This window comes from Ruditapes philippinarum, unplaced genomic scaffold (genome assembly GCF_026571515.1).
Source record: "Ruditapes philippinarum isolate M1 unplaced genomic scaffold, ASM2657151v2 ctg18424_1_1_1_1, whole genome shotgun sequence".
Lineage (NCBI taxonomy): Eukaryota > Metazoa > Mollusca > Bivalvia > Venerida > Veneridae > Ruditapes > Ruditapes philippinarum.
Window position 1 is genome coordinate 10,202 of NW_026863472.1, and position 21,551 is coordinate 31,752.

Genomic DNA, 21,551 nt, shown 5'->3' on the forward strand with positions numbered 1-21,551 from the left:
TAATTATAATGGGATAAATTTCGCCTTCAAACTTATTCACTAATATTTGAATTTATTGAAGAAAAAAAAAAACCACTAATATTTTACTTTATTTATTATACCTCACGTAAACATTTTACTATATATAGCCTAATGTGTCGCTACATGGTGCAACACACTATTCTCCAGGGGCGAGAATCTATATAGAGACTTAAGAAAACATAATGTTATAGTTCTCTCCCCTGGTCCATCAATGACGAAAAAAAACAACAACAACAAACAAAAAACCAAGCAAATAGTGCATTATAGCAACCCTTGCTAATATGCACTATTGTCCTGAAAGACATATGTTATCTTTTATTTATAAACATGTATATTTCAAATAATATACATGTATTTCCTTTCCTTCGGGTATTTTTGCTCAGCACAGATTTTATTTTGTTGTTCTTATCTTGAAAATGTCCAAAGGTTATGGGACAATTTCGCGAAGCTAATTTGCTATAAATAGATTGTGTACGTAACAACCCCTTATTCTTATCTAAATATTTATACAAAAGTTATATTATAAACTGGATTACAAGGAATTATAATGATTATTTTCTTGGGCATTTTACTATCCTTGGTTTCTATTGGTTAGTTCATTTATTCAATACGACAAAATTAGTTACTTTGAGACTTCACATATTTTGTTATCCTAACAGATATTGTCATAATTTTGGATTTATTTTCACATCATGCTTGTGCAGCTGAAAATCATAGCCTTTGGTACTTCTCTATTCTGTTTGATTTGTATATATAACAATTTATACACACTGGCGTAATTTATTATTCACTTAGTTAAAGTGAATTGGTCTATATTTGAAGGTCTGTAATACCATAAGAATTATACTGATGGTATTTTGTATTATACTTGTCCAAACAACAACAACAAAAACAATAACTGTAACAAAAAGAAATAGTTATACATGTATATGGATAATTATATATGGTTGTTGTTGATAAGTGTAAGATACATGCCATCTCATATCTATATATATAGCAGATAATAAAATGTTCCAGAACAAAATTTTATTTTTCGTCATATTAAAGTGACTCGTATAGTGAGTGAACAAGTGAGTATCAAAGTAAGATTTTATTAATTCCTTTTAATTTAATATTTACTTCCCATAAACAATAAATAATGCACAGATCCAAATAAAATTTCTTTAAATATCTGTTAGAATTTACCTAAAACGCTCGATTTAAAAAAAAAAGGAGTGGGACAGTCTTTTTATATTTTTGGCAGATTTATAATTTTTATCCTGAACCTCTTCTGATATCAACTGTTGGACAAACACCATTTTAACAGTCAAATCTTTTGAAATATAAAGTCAATTCAGCTCAACTTGACTATGAAAATATGAGCATTATGTCATATTAATGGACATACTAAATCACTCAACTTTTATTCTATGAAATACAAACGATAAATTGTTTTTATCAATATTTGAAATACTAGTACATGTACTTGTGGAAAATGTGCCAATTATAGACCAGTCCACTTTGAAGCTACTATCTCACACATTGTACATAATTTTGGTGGTTTTTTTTGTTTGTTTCTTTTTTTTTAATAAAATGTCATTACAAAGATATGACAGTCATTCCTGCTCATTATATAGCTTAGGTTCTTAGTAACAATTTTATAAATCCTTTGTGAAAATTTCATTATGAGGTATAAATATCTTATTTACATCTCTTGAGTTTCACGAGTGTTATAGAATCTATGCTTTGCAGGGACAGTTTTTTGTCTTAATGTTTAAGAATTATGTATCTGTAGTCAATCGCTTATTTATATTAATTGTTTACACGGAACGGTTGCTTGTGGAGAAATTCGATTTGTTGTGTGGCTAGACTAGTGACGCTGATTCTAATAAGTTTTTTTTTGTCCTGCAATCCTTTGTTGCACAATAATTCATACACTCGATAGTCCGGTGGAAGGGTCACTACACCGGTTTTAAACTGTTAGTTCTTCTTGCATCAAGCTGTCCTTCTAGCTACATGTTATGGGGTGTGATAATAGGGATGTTTATGAAACATGACAACCGTTAGGTCACAGTTATCTCGTGGAAAATGCAGATTTTACTTCTATGTATTTTGAATAACTTTTAACAAATATGTTGATGTTTTTAGACCCGTTTTGTGTGGGAGGGAAGCTTTAATGTAACTTACATGGCCATGGGCTAAGTGTTTAATTATTTTGTAATATACATAATATATAATAAACGATCTACCTACCTATCCACCCACCCACCTACCTACAAACCTATCTTCCTACCTATCCACCAATATAACCAGCAACCCATCCAAGTTTTATTGTCAACAAACAATAATTTAATACAAGTAACCATGGTAACAATGAAAAAAAATCCTACGGATATCCGACAAAAATATTCAAAATGAATTGATGTAAAAGTATTATTCCCTATTTATAGGTGAATGCACGAAGTGTTTCCAATGTCAGAATGTAGTTTATCCACGTGAGTGCAAAAACTTGAAGCTATGTAGCTCCGATGAGGTAATATTATAAAGATATCAATTAACTCAAAAAAACGCTCATTATTGTTCTTTTATTAAAATCACAGACAAATGAATGAACTATACTGCATCTACTTACTAGTGTTTATATCTTTCTTTTTTTTGATTTTTTTTTTAACAGTTTTACATATATGCCACTTATTGACTTTCAGACACATTGTATTTCTTTCATTCTTAGAACAGTAATATTTTGGACTGGTAAATTGATTTCAGGTAATTTTCTCCCTAAAATCTAGGACTAAAATCTGAACTAGTTAATTGATTTTAGTCCGTATCCCCAAATAACAAACAACAATATTTTGGAATGGTAAATTGGTTACTGGTCATATCCTTTTCCACAGATTTAATGATTATTCATTATTCATATATTCATTATTTACATTTGTATTTTAGATCTGTTTTGTACAACAAGTTGTAACAGCCGATGGGTTTATTTTGTATAATTCAGGATGCAAACCAAAGTCGGTACAGTACATATTACATTATAAATACATATTTACATGCTATACCCATGTATTTTGTTTATATTTCGTGACATTCGTGCAGTAATGTAATGTGTGAAACCTTTACATTTGTACTGCACAAAGGTGACACAATTTTTACCGTCTTTGAAACAAAATAAATCTATTAAATTTGTATTGGTTTAAACGTGTGTGATTCTGAATGACTCAAATTTTCATTAAGATATACATGTATACTTATATATTCACGTATATCAATGTGATGCATCCAGTTGTTTAACTTTGTATAATATTGTCTCTATGAAATTTTATAGTATTATTAACAAGCTTCTAAATTGCGATTTTAAGCCGCCTAACATTGACGAGACTATGATTCCTTGAGATGAATATCGTTGATATTATAAACAAAATAAAGATGTATTTCTTTTCAAATGAACACATATTCAGTTAGAAAATATATAACACACTTCTATTTCTTTTTTTTAATATTGTAATATAATCTAGTCTCTTTTTTCATCATCTTATATATAAAGAAAAGTCTTTTAATTTCAAATTAAAAAAAAAAAAACAACATCCAAAATCAAAAATTTTTTTCTTCAGAGCAGTTAAATGTTTTCTTCTCATTTATTTAAACAAGTTATAACATCTACATAACTAATTGTAAAATCCAGTCCATTCATATATTTCGCTATTTTATTCAGCAATATTCTTGATAACTTCTTCCGGTTAAATGTTCACTTGTAAGAACACTTGTTTTATTTTCTTCTGCAAAGATGAAATAAAATCTCAAGAAAGTCATAGACTGTCAGTCATTAATGGGATTACTTCAGAGTTGTCCAGTCGATTCTGCGCCGCTGGTAGGAAGATCAACAAGTGTTGTAGAACACCGCTCCACTAACATGACAACGTGTGAGGAATGTTGCTCTAGTGACTACTGTAACAGAAATGGATGTGGATCAAACGGTTAAGAAAATTTGAGCCGCGCCATGACAAAACCAACATAATGGGTTTGCGACCAGCATAGATCCAGACTAGCCTGTGCATCCGCGCAGTCTGATCAGGATCCATGCTGTTCGCTATCAGTTTCTCTACATGTTATACGGTTTGAAGGCGAACAACATGGATTCTAATAAGAATGCGCGGATGCGCAGGCTGGTCTGGATCCATGCTGGTCGCAAACCCATTGTGTTGGTTTTGTTATGGCGCGGCTCAAATATGTTTATTTTATAAGGTTTCTTCTTGTGACGTTAAGGTTATCATTGCTTCCGAAGGATCAACCCTTTTCACGATTTTTTTTACCTGTGACTAAAGCTGTCATACCATGCAAGACATTATTGTATGCACTGGGAGGACATTTAATGTTGGCATATATTAAGCCGAGCCGTTTTGCTTTTTTTACATTTTGAAGGGATGCCTTTTACAATTGTTTTGGCATGAAGGTACTGGGAATATATTTTTGGATTGTTTAAACCATTTATTGTAGTTCTATACTAGTAACTTGTGTGCAACATTCAGACCTTTCTTACAGACAACATCACTTTATTGTCGAAATTGACATTTCACTGTATGATTATGATAACTTTATCATGTTACAAACAATAAAACATGATTCCATTCAAGATCTTGAAATCTTGAATGTAATAATATTTTATTGTTTGTAACTTGATAAAGTTATCAAAATCATATATATGTTTAATATTGTTTTGTTTTCAGATATCACAATAAATAAATATCAACGCGATTCTTCAACGACTTTGTAATTTTCTTCTTAGTTCATTTACATTTTGACCCCCACCACCACACAATAAGTTTGTTGTTTGTATTTACAATCAGTAAAATTGAATGAAATATGAATGAACTGAATTAAAGTAGCTATACTTGTTGATGATATAGAAGAAGTAGAATATATCTGCCCGTTTACATAAATTTTTATCGCATTAGTTTTAATTTTCATTGCTTTATCTTCAGAAATACCTTTCTCCCAACGAGGACCGTATTGCTTTACGTGTGACGTCCTAAATCCCAAAACCGACTGCAATGACGTTGACATCTGTGCCGCTGACGAAGTAAATATTCATAACGTCTTTTTATATTTTGTATATCTTTTGTGGGTTAGATTTCAGTGTCTAATAGAAAATGTCCTGCTTAATATATATATAAACTTTTTAAAGGCACATTTTGACTCGGAAACAAATAATTTTTCCCTCCTTTAATTATGGCTTTATGAATGTAAAATTATTTGCATTAAAAGTAGCAAAGTATAAACAAAGTAGCATTATGACTTCCATGCAAAATACTAGATCACTATTTCTGTACTAGTTGCCAAAAAGCAACACCAAAAGATCGCTCAGGTAATTGACCAATTAGTAAATGTTTGGAAACTATAACAAGACCCCAAAAATAAAAAATATTTAGAAAAACAGAAACAGAAGCTTTCCATGGGCATAATGGGCCTTAAAATGTTAATTATTAGATGCACTTTGCACATGATAAATAATATGAGCCGCGCCATGACAAAACCAACATAATGGGTTTGCGACCAGCATGGATCCAGACCAGCCTGCGCATCCGCGCAGTCTGATCAGGATTCATGCTGTTCGCTTACCAATCCTATTACAAGTAGAGAAACTGACAGCGAACAGCATGGATCCTGATAAGACTGCGCGGATGCGCAGGCTGGCCTGGATCCATGCTGGTCGCAAACCCACTATGTTGGTTTTGTCGTGACGCGGCTCATATAACGTTTCAGATGTGTGTGTTATATGCACCACCCGAGTTCAGTGGTCTTCCGGAAACAATCTATAGAGGTCGTTGTGAAACAAAAACGGTAAGCTTATAATTGTATTCCTCTTTCAAAAATGTCAAATCAATAAATAGAGGATATTCATGTCACAGGGTGAGAAATATGTGAAGCCTGATTGGGACTCGAACCCGGGACCTTCGGAATACCGTACCGCGTCTCTGCCGACTGAGCTATGCGGCCACTTACACATTTCTCCCCTGAATATTGAACAGTTCTGAACCGTGACATACTCCCCTGCTATATTGAAATTCGTCTTCGATTTCACAGAGTTACAGAGCAATGTGAATTAAACTCTGGGCTATATTTAATCACGGTCCCCTGTTGGGCGCCAAATGTATCAGGGTGAGAAAAATGTGCAGCCTGACCGGGACTCGAACCCTGAACCCTCTGAATACCGTACCGCAGCTCTACCGACTGAGCTATTCGGCCACTTACACATCTTCCCCCCTAAATAGTGAACAGTTCTGAACCGTGACATTTAAGATTTTTCTTTAAGTACAGGATTTGTTTTCATCTAGTGGTATGTAAATAAATATTTCATGAGTGAAATGTGATAATTTTCATACCACAAGATGATATTCAACGAGAGCATGCAAGTGTGTATAATTTATGTGAATCATGCTGAACGGTTTCTTTCAAAGGACACTGATATAACTTATAATATTTAAATGTCTTAAAACGTTTTTGACAAGCATGCGCGTTTTCAAAGTGACATTAATTTTCATGAAATATTGGGAAAAACTTGAAAAGTTTTATGTAAACAGATCTAAAATTGTATGATATGCTAGCTATGGATTTGGTAAATTACGAGGTTTGGTCTAGATATGAGTATATAATTTTTAAGGGCTGTTATACACTTGGCCAAACGTCAAACAATGACAACTGTTTGACAATGTGTTGTGACACGGATTTCTGCAATGATAGGTGTCAAACTCCTACAAATACCACTATTGCTACAACGCCAGCCACAACTAGCCAAACGTCTGCGCCATCTACAAAAGGTCTGTACAATTAGAGATACGTCTTTTTGCCAGCCAGCATAGCTCAATCGGTTAGAGCGCGAGACTTGTAATCTCGACATTGTGGGTTCGATTCCCGGGCTGGCCAACTAAAATTACTAATCAGTCTTTCGGATGAGACTTTAAATCGAGGTCCCGTGTATGGGTGCTTAAACACTTGGCACGCTAAAGAACCAGGAGAAGCTTCTGGAATTGGGGCATCTTTCTGTATCTGTAATTGCACTATCCTCCAAAAAAATAAAATGACTAATACTCTTCTGGAGGACTCGCCCATATGGGCAACCGGTGGCGAGTATAAATAAACGCAAATACACACACAAAGATACGTCTTACAATGTTTAATATTTCAACAACCTATTTCCGAAATTGCATTATTTATGTAGCTATGAAGAATGTCAAGCAAAGGATGTCTTCCTAGCCGATAGATGAGTAAAAGCCTTCAAAAGCCTTTCATAATTTAATATTTGAACGATATGTTTATAAATCGACTCATCTGATGTTCTTCTGCCATTTTACATTTTGTTATGAACATGATTTAACATAAAAACGTGCACAGCTTTACCTTAAACTTTGAATATTTCGAAATCATATCGATTTTATTAATATATATTTCAAAAAAATCAATATGAATAATGTTGTAGGTATTCATACTGAAAGAATAACACATATAACCACATTAGCAACTTCAACTCACGGGCATTGCAATACCAGTGACGGATTCGAGTATGTACACAATGCGCATGCGCAAATGTGTGTCTATTTTGTACAAAACCACAGTCACAAAACATGGGATTATGCAAGACACAGATGTCAAATAATAAACTCAGAACTTGTCGTCCTGGACACACACGCAAAAGCTGCTCTCATCAGGAAATACATTATAAGACATACTCGTATGTTGGGGTTTTTTTTTGTATAAAAATTTCCATGGATTTTGGAGCGGTCATGCATAAATTAACTGTTGGTTAATATGATATTCTACCATGCGTTTGCTTTCATTAAATAACGCTTTTTAAATGGTATCTTTGTAGCATATGGTTAGTTATGTGCACTTCCATAAACGCATGATATACGAACATTTGAAAATTTTATATAGAAGTTGGTTTTAAATAATTGAGGAATTCGATAAAGTCTTTGAAATACGACCAACAACCCCTTAACGTTAAATTGCATTGTAATTTTTTTAGAGACTGTTGTTAATTTCATTATACACTTACTGAAAGTATACTCTCTTTTTTTAGAAATAACTTCATTATTCCATGTATTCATTTTCTTAATTATTCGTATCATGTTTTATTATTTTGAAAGATATTTCTATATCTTATTACAACATATTACTCTACCGAACGTTGTGTATAATTTTACGACACATTTATGACTTATACACATTTCAGGCTTGGCATTATACCTGTTAAGTCCTTTTTCATTTTGGCGTGTTTATTTACATGACACTATTTAAGATACTTAATGTCATCTTTTTTAGGACTCCACACTGATATGTATTGATCTTTTTAGGACTCCACACTGATATGTATTGGGTTGGTGCCAGAGACTTCAATAATCATGACCATTTCTCTTGGGTAAATGGCAATGCAGTACATGTCAATACAAATGATTGGGATAACCATCAGCCGGACACTACTGGACATGGACATGACAAAGACTGTGTGTGCATACATCGGGGTGATGACCATTCGTACACGTGGCATAACAAGGAATGCAATGACAAGGGATTTTTCATTTGTGAACGATAATAAATATGTATCATAACTTAATTAAATACTTCATGTTGTCTTAGTAAACCGTTTGTTTATATAATAATGTTTATTGAAAAAGTGCATTTACGAGAGTTGTTGTAATAAGTCAGGGACATCACCGAGAGTTAATGCAAAAGGTGATAATGAAACTTAATAACTTAACATACAATGTAGTAATAACTTTTTAAGTCCTATAATTTTGCCATTTTTTGGATTTGATAAGCTTCCTATATTTTTCATCATGTCTTAAACAATTGATTTTCAATGTTAACCGAATAATGTTTCTACTTGTTCAGGTAATTCCGAACTTCTGAATTCCGGAAACTTCCAAATTTCGAAATTTTTGGCTTGTTCCATAGGTGTTCGGTTTTCAGAAGTTACACTGTATTCTAATGATCGCTAGCCGCATTGGTTCAAACCCGTCAACATGCTGTCAACAGAACTATCACGTCGGTGTAACGATAATCATTCTCAATATTGAGAATCTGTAAACACAAATGAGCCGCGTCACGACAAAACCAACATAATGCGTTTGCGACCAGCATGGATCCAGACCAGCCTGCGCATCCTCGCAGTCTGATCAGGATCCATGCTGTTCGCTGTCAGTTTCTCCACTTGTAATAGAGTTTGTGGCGCCGTTATATTTCGCAACGCCGCTAAATGTCGCACTTACCGCTAAATGTCGCACCATTGCCGCTAAATGTCGCAACCGCCGCTAAATGTCCCAAAATCATTTGCCGCTAAATGTCGCACTGCTAACGTTAAATGTCGCAAGAATTTCCCATACCGTTAAATGTCGCAACACTGCCGTTAAATGTCGCAAGATGTAAATTCATGTTAAAATCATGATTAAAAATAGTATTATTTTACTTTTTAACGCTCTCATAGTTATTTTTTTACTGTAATTGCCATTTAACAAAAAGTATTTTTGTTTTAATGAACCTAAACATCGAGGTTTTGAGCTGCTATATACTAGTAATGTAATCTTGACGCTAGAAAGCTTATTCTAGAAAGATACAATTGAAATTCAATTCTCAATAGATAAGTATTTTTCTTTTGTCTCCCTTTTTCATTTATAACCCTGATTGGCAACATCTTAAAGGTATTATGATATTGTCGCTATCAGAATTCGGTTTAAGTAATTTCATTGATTTGAAGACCTTTTTTTGTTGCTAATTGATAATTTGAATCATAGGATAGAACACTTAGCATATTAAGCCCCGCCTATAAAGTAAGCACGAATGTCTGATAAAGCGTTATCATCCTGATTGACTATAGTGTAGTGGGATTGATCAAGATTTCAAGATTCAAAATATTTATTGGCAAAAACATTTTACAATGTCCATCGCCATGTTCGGCGGTTCAATAAACACATAATGAGAAAAGTATGTACATAACGAGAATGAGATAATTATAAATTAATTAGTAAATAGATTTAATAAACCAATCTTTTTAAATCTCTTACCAAACATACAAAGCTTTTATCGTTCCAATTTCTATACAAAGTACAAAAAAAGAAACCCACTAGATAAGTGCATAGAACATAAATATGAGACATATAAATACATAATATACAATCATTGTGAGAACTGGTGAAGGGTATATTGGAAAATGATATATAGTAATATTTCAATCGCTTTTGAACCTTATGTTCCTTACAAAGACATGCTATACGATAAATAGCATATCAGAAGGAGCTAAGTAGCAACGTAACACGTACAGGTACCTCTTTTCCGAAACAAAATAAAAAGAGTACCATTACATGATAATCAAGTACATGTATATATTTAGATAGCTTCAAGAGTAATTGACGTCTGGTTATCACTTGTCAGACAATTTGCTAGAATGACCATTTTATCAGCTTCGTTACTGTTACCCAACACCAGTTCAGTTAACATTAACAAACTATATACATACGCATAATTCATGACAATAATTTTGTTAAAGTGTATAAAGCTATATATCCGCTACAACAAGTAATGTTATATCTGAAAAAAAAGCAGAATACTTCCAAAATGTTTTTATGAAAGAAATAGTCTTATAAATGATACATGTTGTAAAGATTATAGCTTTATACCCTTTAAATAAACGCACATGTATGTTAGTCTATTATTAAATTACATACATTATATTTATTTCAGAGCACATATTTTATTATGATTATTTGATGTAAATTTTTTTTTTTAACCGATATCATGTTTGTTAGACATTCATTTTGATCAGAAACTTAATAACTTTAGTTTTTATAAACTATACTTAAATTGTATCCTATGAAGTTAAACGACACTCGTCGTTAAAAATACAGGTATAGTGAAATGTTATGTCAATTTAATGACTCACGTTTATTACTTGCCAAATAAATGAACTTAGCTGTTTTATTCAGCAACTGAGCACAATTTGTATTCATTAAATATTTGAATTTATTCATAGTAGGCCAAACACAATAATAGCTTGGTAAACATTCCCTTCTTAGATCTCTATACTTAGGACATACTAACAGAAAGTGGTATTCATTTTCTACTTTGTTCATATCACAATTAATACAAATTCTATCATTTCTTTCAATATTTCTGTATCTGCCTTCCTCTATAAAAAGTCGATGTGCTGAGCATCTTAATCTTGTAAACGCTATTCTATATTTATCATTTAATATCAGGCTAAGATATTTTTCGTAGCTAAATTCAGTTTTAAATGAACAGTAAGTGTCTAATTTCGGAGAACTTAGTATATCACTAAACCACTGTTGTAAATATTGATCATATATTCTCTCGATAACCGCATTTATTTGTATATCTGTAACATCTTGCATATTCCATAAATATGAAAATCCCATATCATCAAGCAAATCTTTTACTTTCGCTGACCAATTATTAATAATATTACCGTGATCGTCTCTTAAATTATAAACTCTATACACTAATGAATTTGGGGATTTCAAAATTTTGTGCCAAAACTTTACTATACTTATTTTCCTCAATACTATAAGGGGAATTTTGCCTAGTTCACCATAAGTTGCTAAATTTGACGTTTGTTGCCGTACGCATAATACATTTTTCATAAATTTCAGATAAACTTTTTCAATATCAGGAGCTTTATGGAAACCCCATACTTCTGATCCATAATTCAATATAGGTAAGATCATTGAGTCAAACAATGTCATTTTTTCAGTAATATCCATTTGTAAACTATCAAACAATGCATACAATGAAAATGATGCTTTCAACGCTTGTTTTGACAATGACTTCTGAGCTTGGTAAAAAGAACCATTTGATGACAATGTTACACCTAAATAAGTACACTTTGTCACAATATTTAACTTATTTTGACCATAGAGCAAATCAATATTTTCTGGTCTATTACCCCTTTTGAATACCATAACAACAGTTTTATTAATATTGACATTTATACCCCATGTTGTACAATATAGATTTAGTTTATTTAGCAAAATTTGTAAACCTTCTTTCGAGTATGAAAATAAGACAGTGTCGTCTGCAAAAAGCAGTAAAAATAACTGTACATTATCTAAACTAAAAACATCTATTACATCATTAAGCAAAAAGTCATACATATCATTTATAAAGAAAATAAATAATAGGGGAGATAATGGCTCCCCTTGTTTTACACCTGAGTTATTTTCAAAAAAGTCAGACAAATCACCATTTATTCTTATGCATGATTTAACACTTTCGTACATAGAACGCAAAACTTTAACAATTTTAAGTGAAGTCCCGTATCTTATCATTTTGACCCATATTCCATTTCTGTAAACAACATCAAAGGCTTTACGGAAATCCACAAAAGCACAATATAGTTTCTTATTTTCATAATTTAACACTTGATTTATAATTGAACTTAATACAAAAACACAATCTACTGTACTCTTTCCTTTGCGAAAACCAAATTGGTATTCAGACAATAAACCATTTTCTTCTGCCCAAGCTCTTAAGCGAGTACAGTGTAACTTCCGAATTCCGGAACTTCTGAAATCCGGAAACTTCTAAAAACCGAACAATTTTTTCGGTCCCGATTTTTCCCCTTCTATTTTCTATTAATATAATACTTCTGAATTCCGGAACTTCTAAATTCTGAATTCCGGACGATATTTTCGTAAAATTAGAGTCAAATCAATGCAATTTTACCTCCAAAATCTGGAAATATCTAAAGGTGTGAAATACATTGTAAATCGAGAATGTTTACCCTGCAGGAAGATTTAATCTCCCTGTCAATTGTTTACTAATTAGCGGTGATCGTGTAATTGGACACGCGTTAAAATCACAAACTGAGAAATGGCATGTTTGAAGTGATGCGGTCAATTAAAGTAATTTACGGCGGTCAGTTAATTTGAAGTGTTTATTAGCGGATTAAATGACAATTAATTGGGACAATGTGTGCATCAAAAGTCTTTAGGGATTTTATTGCATTTGATGTACTAATTAATTAACTAGCATCGGACAATATGCAAGTTTAAATTAAGTGTTAAATATCCTTCACATCTTTATCTTGATTAAAAGACTATTATATATGATATAACAGTAATGGCCACATTTTCCTTGACATTTAGTGACATGTAATGGCTTAGTCTTGTCCACATTATCCGAAACCTCTGAATTCCGGAAACCTCTGAAATCCGAACTTTTTGACAAGACCCATGGGTGTTCGGTTTTCAGAAGTTACACTGTATCTAATAAAATAGAGAAAATTTTAGAAAAAATACTAGTCAAAGTGATACCTCTGTAGTTATTTGTATCATTCATATCCCCCTTTTTGGGTACGGGAACTATAATTCCTTTAGACCAACTTTCTGGATAAAAACCATTTACAAACATATAATTAAATAATTTACATAAAACAGGTGATAAAATTGTATTACATTCTTTAAATATTTCAGGAATAAGCATATCAATTCCACCACTTTTACCACATTTTAAACAGGAAATAGCCTTTTCAACCTCTATTATATCAAACATCTTATCCAGTTGTTGCACATCGTTATCATTAATAAAATCATTATTCATAAGCTCATTTTCTACATCATTATTAATAAAAACATTATCCTCTGCAAAAAGATTTTTAAAATGGTCATAAAAGTCATCTTTAGTCAGTGTACTGTCTGGATTTTTTTTTATTTCCAACTTTTTTTATTTCGCTCCAGAATTTTTGTGGATTACTCCTTGCTAAATTATGTAAGTTGCCTTTCTGTTTTAATTTGAATTTGGCTTTAGCTTTTCTTTTAACTAGTTTATATCTTTTTCGGGCAACTTTTAAAATTTCATAGTTTTCTACATTCTTAGAGCATCTGTATCTTTTATTCGATGCCTTGTATACACGTCTTGCATCCTCACAGTCAGATGTAAACCACGGACTTAAAAATTTACGCTTATCTGACCTTTTACTATGATTGTATTTCTTTTGACCGAAAACACTAAAAGCTTTACTATACAAAGTGTCAGCAAAATTATTAATACCAGTATCAAAATTAGTATCTTGACGTATCATACTGTTTACTATATCATCAAATTCTGACACTGAATTACTAATATTTTCTTTAAATAAAGGTGCTTTCTCTGCCTTCCATACAAGTTTATTATTAACACTAGCATACTCAACCGACTCAGTCTGTAAAAAACAATTGACAGAGAAACTAACTTGTATTGGTGCATGTGTAGAACAAGTTTGAAAATCATGAACAACAAAATCAGTCAAAGACTTAAATAGGTCATAAGTACAAAGTGCATAATCAATTAAACTATTGCCTCTAACAGTCATATTCGTAAAACTACCAGTACCAGCATCATCTCCTACTCGCCCATTAACAATTTTCAAACTGCTGCTCAGGCATATATCTAATAATCTTAAACCAGACGAATTTACGCAATTATCCATAGTAAATCTATGCGGTAAATCAAATTTGTTTTCTACACCATCATTTTGATCTAAAACATTTATAAATTTGTTAAAATCGTCACTTGATTGTAAAACGTCGGATCGCTCGCCACACCTTGCATTTAAATCGCCAATTACAGCAACTTCACCGCAGTCTGAATATTTACATAAACCCTGTTCAATTTTGTCAAAGTAGCCTATTTCATGTATAGCATAATACTTTCATGTATAGCATGATACTTCCGGTTCCGGTTGCAGACGGCATGCAAAAATAAACAAATAAACAATCAAAAACTGTAGTCCTGCCAATCAGAGAAAGGTTCTAAAAGTAACGTACACATGATTACTGACTCCATGCCTATGTTATTGAGTAAAGATAATTGTGCTACAAACTGGTAACAAAGAAAAATCTACGTATCAAATCACCCCACCCACTCGCGCTGGAAGAACGCTAATGGTTACACGGTACTAAATTATATACACTAGACACACGAAAGATGATATTTTGGGTAATAGAGACTAGTTTAAATGAAGTTTATGCTTATTGTGTGCCCTACAAACTTTTTGAAATATGTATAAACAAGTTTGCAAATGGGGAAACGCTGTATGAAAATACCGCACCCACTCGCGCTGAAAGAACGGTATAGGTTGTACAGTACTAAATTGTATATGCCTGCACAGACTATATTACATGCAAGATGATTTCTGAAGGATTAGAGAGTGAGACTATTGAAAAGGAAGTGTATGCTTCAAGTGTGCCCTACGCATTAAATATTGACAAACAACTTGGCAAAACACTGTCAGCAGCAAGACGGCCAGTTAACTTTAAGATTGTTGAGAAAGGGGGTAACTATGTTGTGGAAGCTGATGCTGCAAATTTTGAAGCGTTTCGTTCTGCGTGTAAATGTTATTATGACTATATTAAGCACTCCGGTGATGTTAAGGTGACCACTGAAAATAAGGAAGATCTAAAGGGAAACTTGGTGCAAGTTATTTGGTGGATTGAACACAGAAGAAGTGAACTTTTTACATATACTTTGAATTTTTACACTACAAAGTGCTCGTGCATGCTTAATGGCAAAAACCCTTTGGTATTCTTCGACTACGATCTACCTGGAATAATCAAGTACTTTAAAAATGATAAGGACATGTGTGAATTGAACAAAATACTTGCTGACGAAATACTGAAATTGCAAAGTTTGAGAAATGTGACTGTTACCACCAGTGAGATTATTGAACCACAAGGGACACTTGATAACGATATTTCATATTCCAAGGAGGAGCCTTCTGCTAGCCTAACTGCTAAGGTGGCCCCCCCTTGCAGTAGTTTTATTTCAGATAAGGTGCAGACGTTGAAACAGACAAGATCTATCAGCAAGATGTGTAGCATGTGTGCAGACGGGCGTGAAATAGTGGACGATGATGTGATTCAGTGTTCTAACTGCTCGGCTTGGTGCCACTTTGTGTGCACCAGACTACCACGGTATCAACTTTATGTATATAAGACATCAACACGAAAATACACATGTGAAGTGTGTGCGAAATGTCCAGAGGATTTCATAAAACTTGAAAAGAAAACCCTTACGAAACAGGCTAGTGACAATGAAAGGAAAAGTTATGAATCAAAATCAACACAGTCTAGTTACATTGAAATAAACAGTCATGAATCTAAATCAACACAGTGTAGTAACATTGAAATGAAAAATTGTGAATTAAAGTCTACACAAACAGCTGCAGAAACTACTACTTACCAAAATAATGAAAGTTTAGAAATTGGACTTGTGAAAATTCTCGACCAGGTGTCAGAGGTGAACAAACACCTGCAGAAATTAGATGTACCAAATGACATTCAAGATTTACGTAAAGAACTTGAAAAACAGCGTGAATGCAACACAAGATCAAATGTTGAAAAACAATTTGAAAGTAGAGAAAATAGAGAAAAGTCAAAAAATAGTCAGTTAATCATTGAACTAGAGAAAGAAAAAGCAAAGAACAGTAAACTGATTATAGAAATGGAACTTGAAAAAGCAAAGGAGAAATCAAGATACAGTAAACTATTGTATGAATCAGAGACTGAAAAGGTGAAACTGAAAAGTGAGATTGAGTCAAATAACGTTAAACTATCATGTCAGGAAAAATCTCAGAATATCTTCCATACTGAACTGAATATGATGGAAAAACGATTTAAGCAGAAATGTGACGACATAGTTGAACAAGATAATTTGATTAGAAACCTGAAGTGTCAAATTAAAAAGCTGGATGAGGAAATGTTAAGTATAAAACTCTCGTTAAGTGCTGATAATGCCACTCAACCTTGGGAAACTGTCGCTGTAAACAATAACAAATCAACCACAACACAAACAAATGAAAAAGTCACGAAAGCAACAGAGACTCTTGAGCAAAATCCACATACAAATACAGACAAGAGAAACAATCAAGATAGACGGAAATCAAATCATAGCCAGGATAGCATTAACAGAGACAAACCGACCATAATAGGAAAGAGATACTCAGATCAGTCAAAAAGTAACACCCATAACAAACACATGTTAATGGTAGGAACTTCAAACATTAAATATCTCAGTGCAAAGTACATGGCTGACTTTGGGAGAAATAATCTGTATGTAAAGAAACACATCAGATATTCTTTGAAGGACACAAAAGATTTTATAAAAGGATATGAGGGAATTCAGCCCGACATGCTTGCATGCCTAGTAACCTGTAATGACCTGGAGAAAAAAAATGTGACGACATAGTCCGAGATATGGAAGACCTTATCGATACCACAAATACTATGTTTGGCAATAAGCCTATTGTCATATCTCTACCACTACCAAGGAAGGAGAGGGACATCAACTTGAAGGCGCAACAAGTGTCGGCGGCTTTCAGAAACAAGCTCTCAAGATTCCAGAATGTGACATTCAGTGACAACTGTAACCTTACATATAGGGGACTACCCCTAGATGGAATACTGTGTGATAAGAAACATCTATCAAGGTGGGGAACAGAAACCTTAGCAAGAAACCTGAGGGATGACTTTGCTGAACTGGTGATTAAGGGACAGTAGATAGCCTATAATGTGACAATTAATAGTATAAATTTGTATACATGTGTATTAAGATCATAATATGTTGTTTTGTAATATCTAGCAACCTTAATAGTATAAATTTGTATACATGTGTATTAAGATCATAATATGTTGTTTTGTAATATCTAGCAACCTGAGTCATTATCTACTGTTGTTCTAAGCAGTACTTTTTAGTAAATATAAATATATATTTTTCTGTCTTTCCTCTCAGTTTTAACGGAAAAAAAATAATAATAATAATAACTCAGTTAAAAATAAGATAAAATAAATGATAATATTGATTTTTAAACATTAATTTAAAAATGTATCAGATCTCTAATTTCTATAAGATCTCGTTCTACGTGAACAGTCAATTTAACAAGTAATGTAATTTTGTTTTGTCAATGTATTGGCTAATGTTATATGAGTCAGTATTACAATTAAGGTAAATAAATGTTAGATGGTTGTACTGTATATTCAGTAAAATTCATTCTATTTATGAAGAAAATCTATCATGTGTTAAGTGTTAACATTTAGGAGCAGTAATATTCTCGGTGGCAATTATTTGTCTTACTTGAGGATATCTCACATTATATTTATATTTGGAGAATTTTAATGATGTTTAGTATTTTAGGAGTTCAAACATGATTTGTTGACACTTTGCCTTATGAGGCCGACTACAGTTATTTGGTTGTTTGTTACTGTTGTATAGTTGTTACTTAATATGTATCAGAAATTGGGACGTTTTTTAAGGATTGGATGCTGGAATGTTAATGGTCTGACAAATAAGCTTACAGAAAAGGAATTTATTAGAAGTATTGAAGGTTATGATATTCTCTGCTTACAAGAGACAAAATGTGATAAAGAAAAGGGTATTTGCATTGATGATTATGTGACTCATGCTGTTTATAGACCAACAGAGAAAAATTATCCTGTGTCTGGAGGAATGTTATTTTTACTTAATCCTGGTATAATCTCAGGCATTACAATATCTGAAAATACATGTAGTGAAATTCAATGGTTGAAACTATGTAAACATTATTTTTCATTGGAAAATGATCTTTATATTTGCTTTACTTATATGGCACCAGAACACTCTTCATATGTATTAAGACATAACTTAGACATTTTATCCATTATTGAAAAAGATATAAGCCATTATAGTAATTTAGGAGATATTATGCTTTTTGGGGATACAAATGCCAGAACAGGAGTTGAAAATGATTTGTTAGATGCTAATTGTACACATTTGCCTGCCCCATTTTTGAAGGGGAATACTGGGTCATTTCTGAAAAGAAAAAGCCAAGATAGTGTTTGTAATAGTAGAGGTAAGGAATTCATTGATTTATGCATATCTGCAAACTTAGTTATCTTAAATGGGCGGACTTTTGGAGATTTAGGTGGAAAGCCCACATGTTTTCAGTATAATGGAAATAGTGTTGTTGATTATTGTGTTGTTAGTGATGAGCTATTTGATAAAGTTTTGTATTTTCAAGTAGAGAACCATATTCCATTTTTAAGTGATCATGCTAAATTGAATGTAAAACTGTATGCAAAATTCAAAACTGTTAACATTGAAAGTACACTTTTAGATATGCCTACATCCTGGAAATGGACAGATACGTCTAGTTTAGATTTTAAAATTGCTCTTTCCTCTATTGAAATTAAACAGAAAATTGAGAGTTTTGACAGTGATCCTTTGCAAAATGTTGATCAAATGGTAACTAATCTTAATGACATTTTGTATACTGCCTGTAACAAATCAATGAAGAAAAAGTTAAAAGTTAAGAAAACTAGACCGGTCCAGTCAAAAAAGAAATGGTTTGATAGTGACCTTAGTATGATGCGTAAAGAATTACTACGCAGAAGTTCACTGTATTCTAGAAACCCTTATGACAATATTTTAAAAGGATCATTCTATAAGTATAGAAAAATTTATAAACGTTGTTGTAAGCAAAAGATGAATACTTTTAAAAAGGGTATTATTTCTAGATTAGATAGTATGTTAGGTAATAATCCATCTGAATATTGGGAATTAGTTAAAGATCTTAAGGAGGAAGGCCTAGCAAATGATCCTGCTAATAAGATATCGGCAGACGGATGGATAAAACATTTTACAAATCGTTTTTGTGTAAAGAAGGAGTTTGAACATATTGACATATGCTGATTTACTACAAATTGTTGAAAAAATGAAAACCTTCAATGAGCTAGACTTTGCAATTTCTGAAAAAGAAATATCCAAAGCCATTTCTTCATTGAAAAACAAAAAATCTGCTGGTCTTGACTCCATTACTAATGAAATGATTAAAGCTAGCCAAAGTTTTCTTTTGTCAAGTTTTAAAAAATTGTTTAATTGTATACTTTCAAGCGGTGTTTATCCATCTTCATGGAAAGTTGGTTATATTAAAGCAATTCATAAAGGTGGTGATACTAATGACCCCAACTGCTATAGGGGTATATCTGTTATGCCATGTCTATCAAAGGTATTTAATTGTATAATGAATAATAGATTACAAAAATTTATAGATAATGGAATTATTAATGAAGCACAGATTGGGTTTCAACCCAATTCCAGAACATCTGATCACATGTTTGTAGTGAAAACATTAATAGATAAATTTTTCAGCAAGGGAGCTAAATTATATACATGCTTTGTTGATTTTGCAAAGGCATTTGATAATGTTATTCACTCCCTTCTTTTGTATAAACTATGTAATACTGGTATATCTGGACCTTTTTTCAACGTTGTTAAAAACATGTATTGCTCAAATGTGATGCACATAAAAGTTGGTAATAAGTTAACAGAAACATTCTCTCCCCAGATGGGGGTGCGTCAAGGGGACAATCTTAGCCCAAATCTTTTTAAGATGTTTATTAATGACTTGCCAGCTGTATTTGATAGTAGTGATGACCAAGTGTGTCTAAATGATGTAAAAATTAGTTGTTTGTTGTATGCAGATGATTTGTTATTGTTGTCAACTTCACCAAAAGGTTTACAGAATTGTTTGAATAAGTTATCAACATTTTGTGACAATAATGGTCTTATAGTAAATCTTAAAAAGACAAGTATTTTGACCTTTTGTAAAAGTGGAAGGCTTTCTAGTGAGAAATTCTACTTTAAGGGAACTGAAGTTAATCATGTTAAAAGTTATAAATATCTCGGAATTATTTTTGCATCATCTGGTACTTTCAGTTACTGCCAAGATGATCTTTATAAAAGAGCACTGAAAGCAAGTTTTAAGATTAGTAAGGTTTTTGGTCAGCTACACCAAAATGTTGACACTATCATCCATCGTTTTGATCATACTATTAAACCTATTCTTCTGTATGGTAGTGAGATTTTGGGAACACTAAATATTAGTAGTTCTATTGTTAAAAAAAACAGATTATGTGTTGTTGAAATCCTTTGCAAATATGTCCTGTGATAAGATGCATGTGAAATTTTTAAAATATATTCTGGGTGTACACAAAAAAACATCAAATGAGGCAGTATGCGGTGAACTAGAACGGTATCCACTATTTATTGATGTAATATGTAGTTATGTTAAGTTTTATCAAAGACTGCTACATGTAAGTGGAATGTTAGCAAATTACTATCTGCTGCCTTTATTGAAAGTCAAACATTATTTACGGATAATAAAGTTTGCTGGGTTTCTTGTGTACAACATTGTTTTAAGCATTTAGGTATATCTGATGCTGGTTTAACCAATAAGAACTTAGTAAATGTTGTTAAACTCAAGTTAGTGAAAATGTACCAAACCAACTGGTGTTTGAATATCTCAGGTACTGAAGGGAAACTTAGAACATACTCTTTGTTTAAACAAAGGTTTTGTAGAGAAGTGTACTTTAGACATATTAAGGACAAAGATATAAGAACTTTCTTCACCAAGTTTAGAGTAAGTGCACACAGATTGAATATAGAAACAGGCAGATATAAAAAGATCCCAGTAAATCAAAGATATTGTAACTGTTGCTCTTCCAATCTTGTAGAAGATGAAATTCATTTTT

General features: G+C 32.4%; 1 protein-coding gene and 1 non-coding gene across 3 annotated transcripts; both read left to right on the forward strand.

Moving 5' to 3' along the window:
* Positions 1 to 454: 454 nt before the first annotated feature.
* Positions 455 to 9,011, forward strand: LOC132722157 (uncharacterized). Of its 2 annotated transcripts, XM_060706600.1 has the most exons (9): positions 455 to 611; positions 2,451 to 2,533; positions 2,947 to 3,018; positions 3,845 to 3,977; positions 4,983 to 5,080; positions 5,764 to 5,841; positions 6,662 to 6,818; positions 7,478 to 7,729; positions 8,352 to 9,009. In XM_060706600.1, exons 1-9 carry the CDS (start codon positions 569 to 571, stop codon positions 8,588 to 8,590), a joined length of 1,155 nt encoding a protein of 384 aa, XP_060562583.1. In that variant the 5' UTR covers positions 455 to 568; the 3' UTR covers positions 8,591 to 9,009. The 2 variants fall into 2 exon arrangements, with proteins under 2 accessions (XP_060562583.1, XP_060562584.1); XM_060706601.1 differs by lacking the exons at positions 455 to 611; positions 2,451 to 2,533 and having other exon boundaries at positions 2,949 to 3,018; positions 3,788 to 3,977; positions 8,352 to 9,011.
* Trnat-ugu (transfer RNA threonine (anticodon UGU)) lies at positions 6,850 to 6,924 on the forward strand. Its single transcript has one exon. It is a non-coding gene; the product is annotated as a tRNA-Thr (tRNA).
* Positions 9,012 to 21,551: the final 12,540 nt, after the last annotated feature.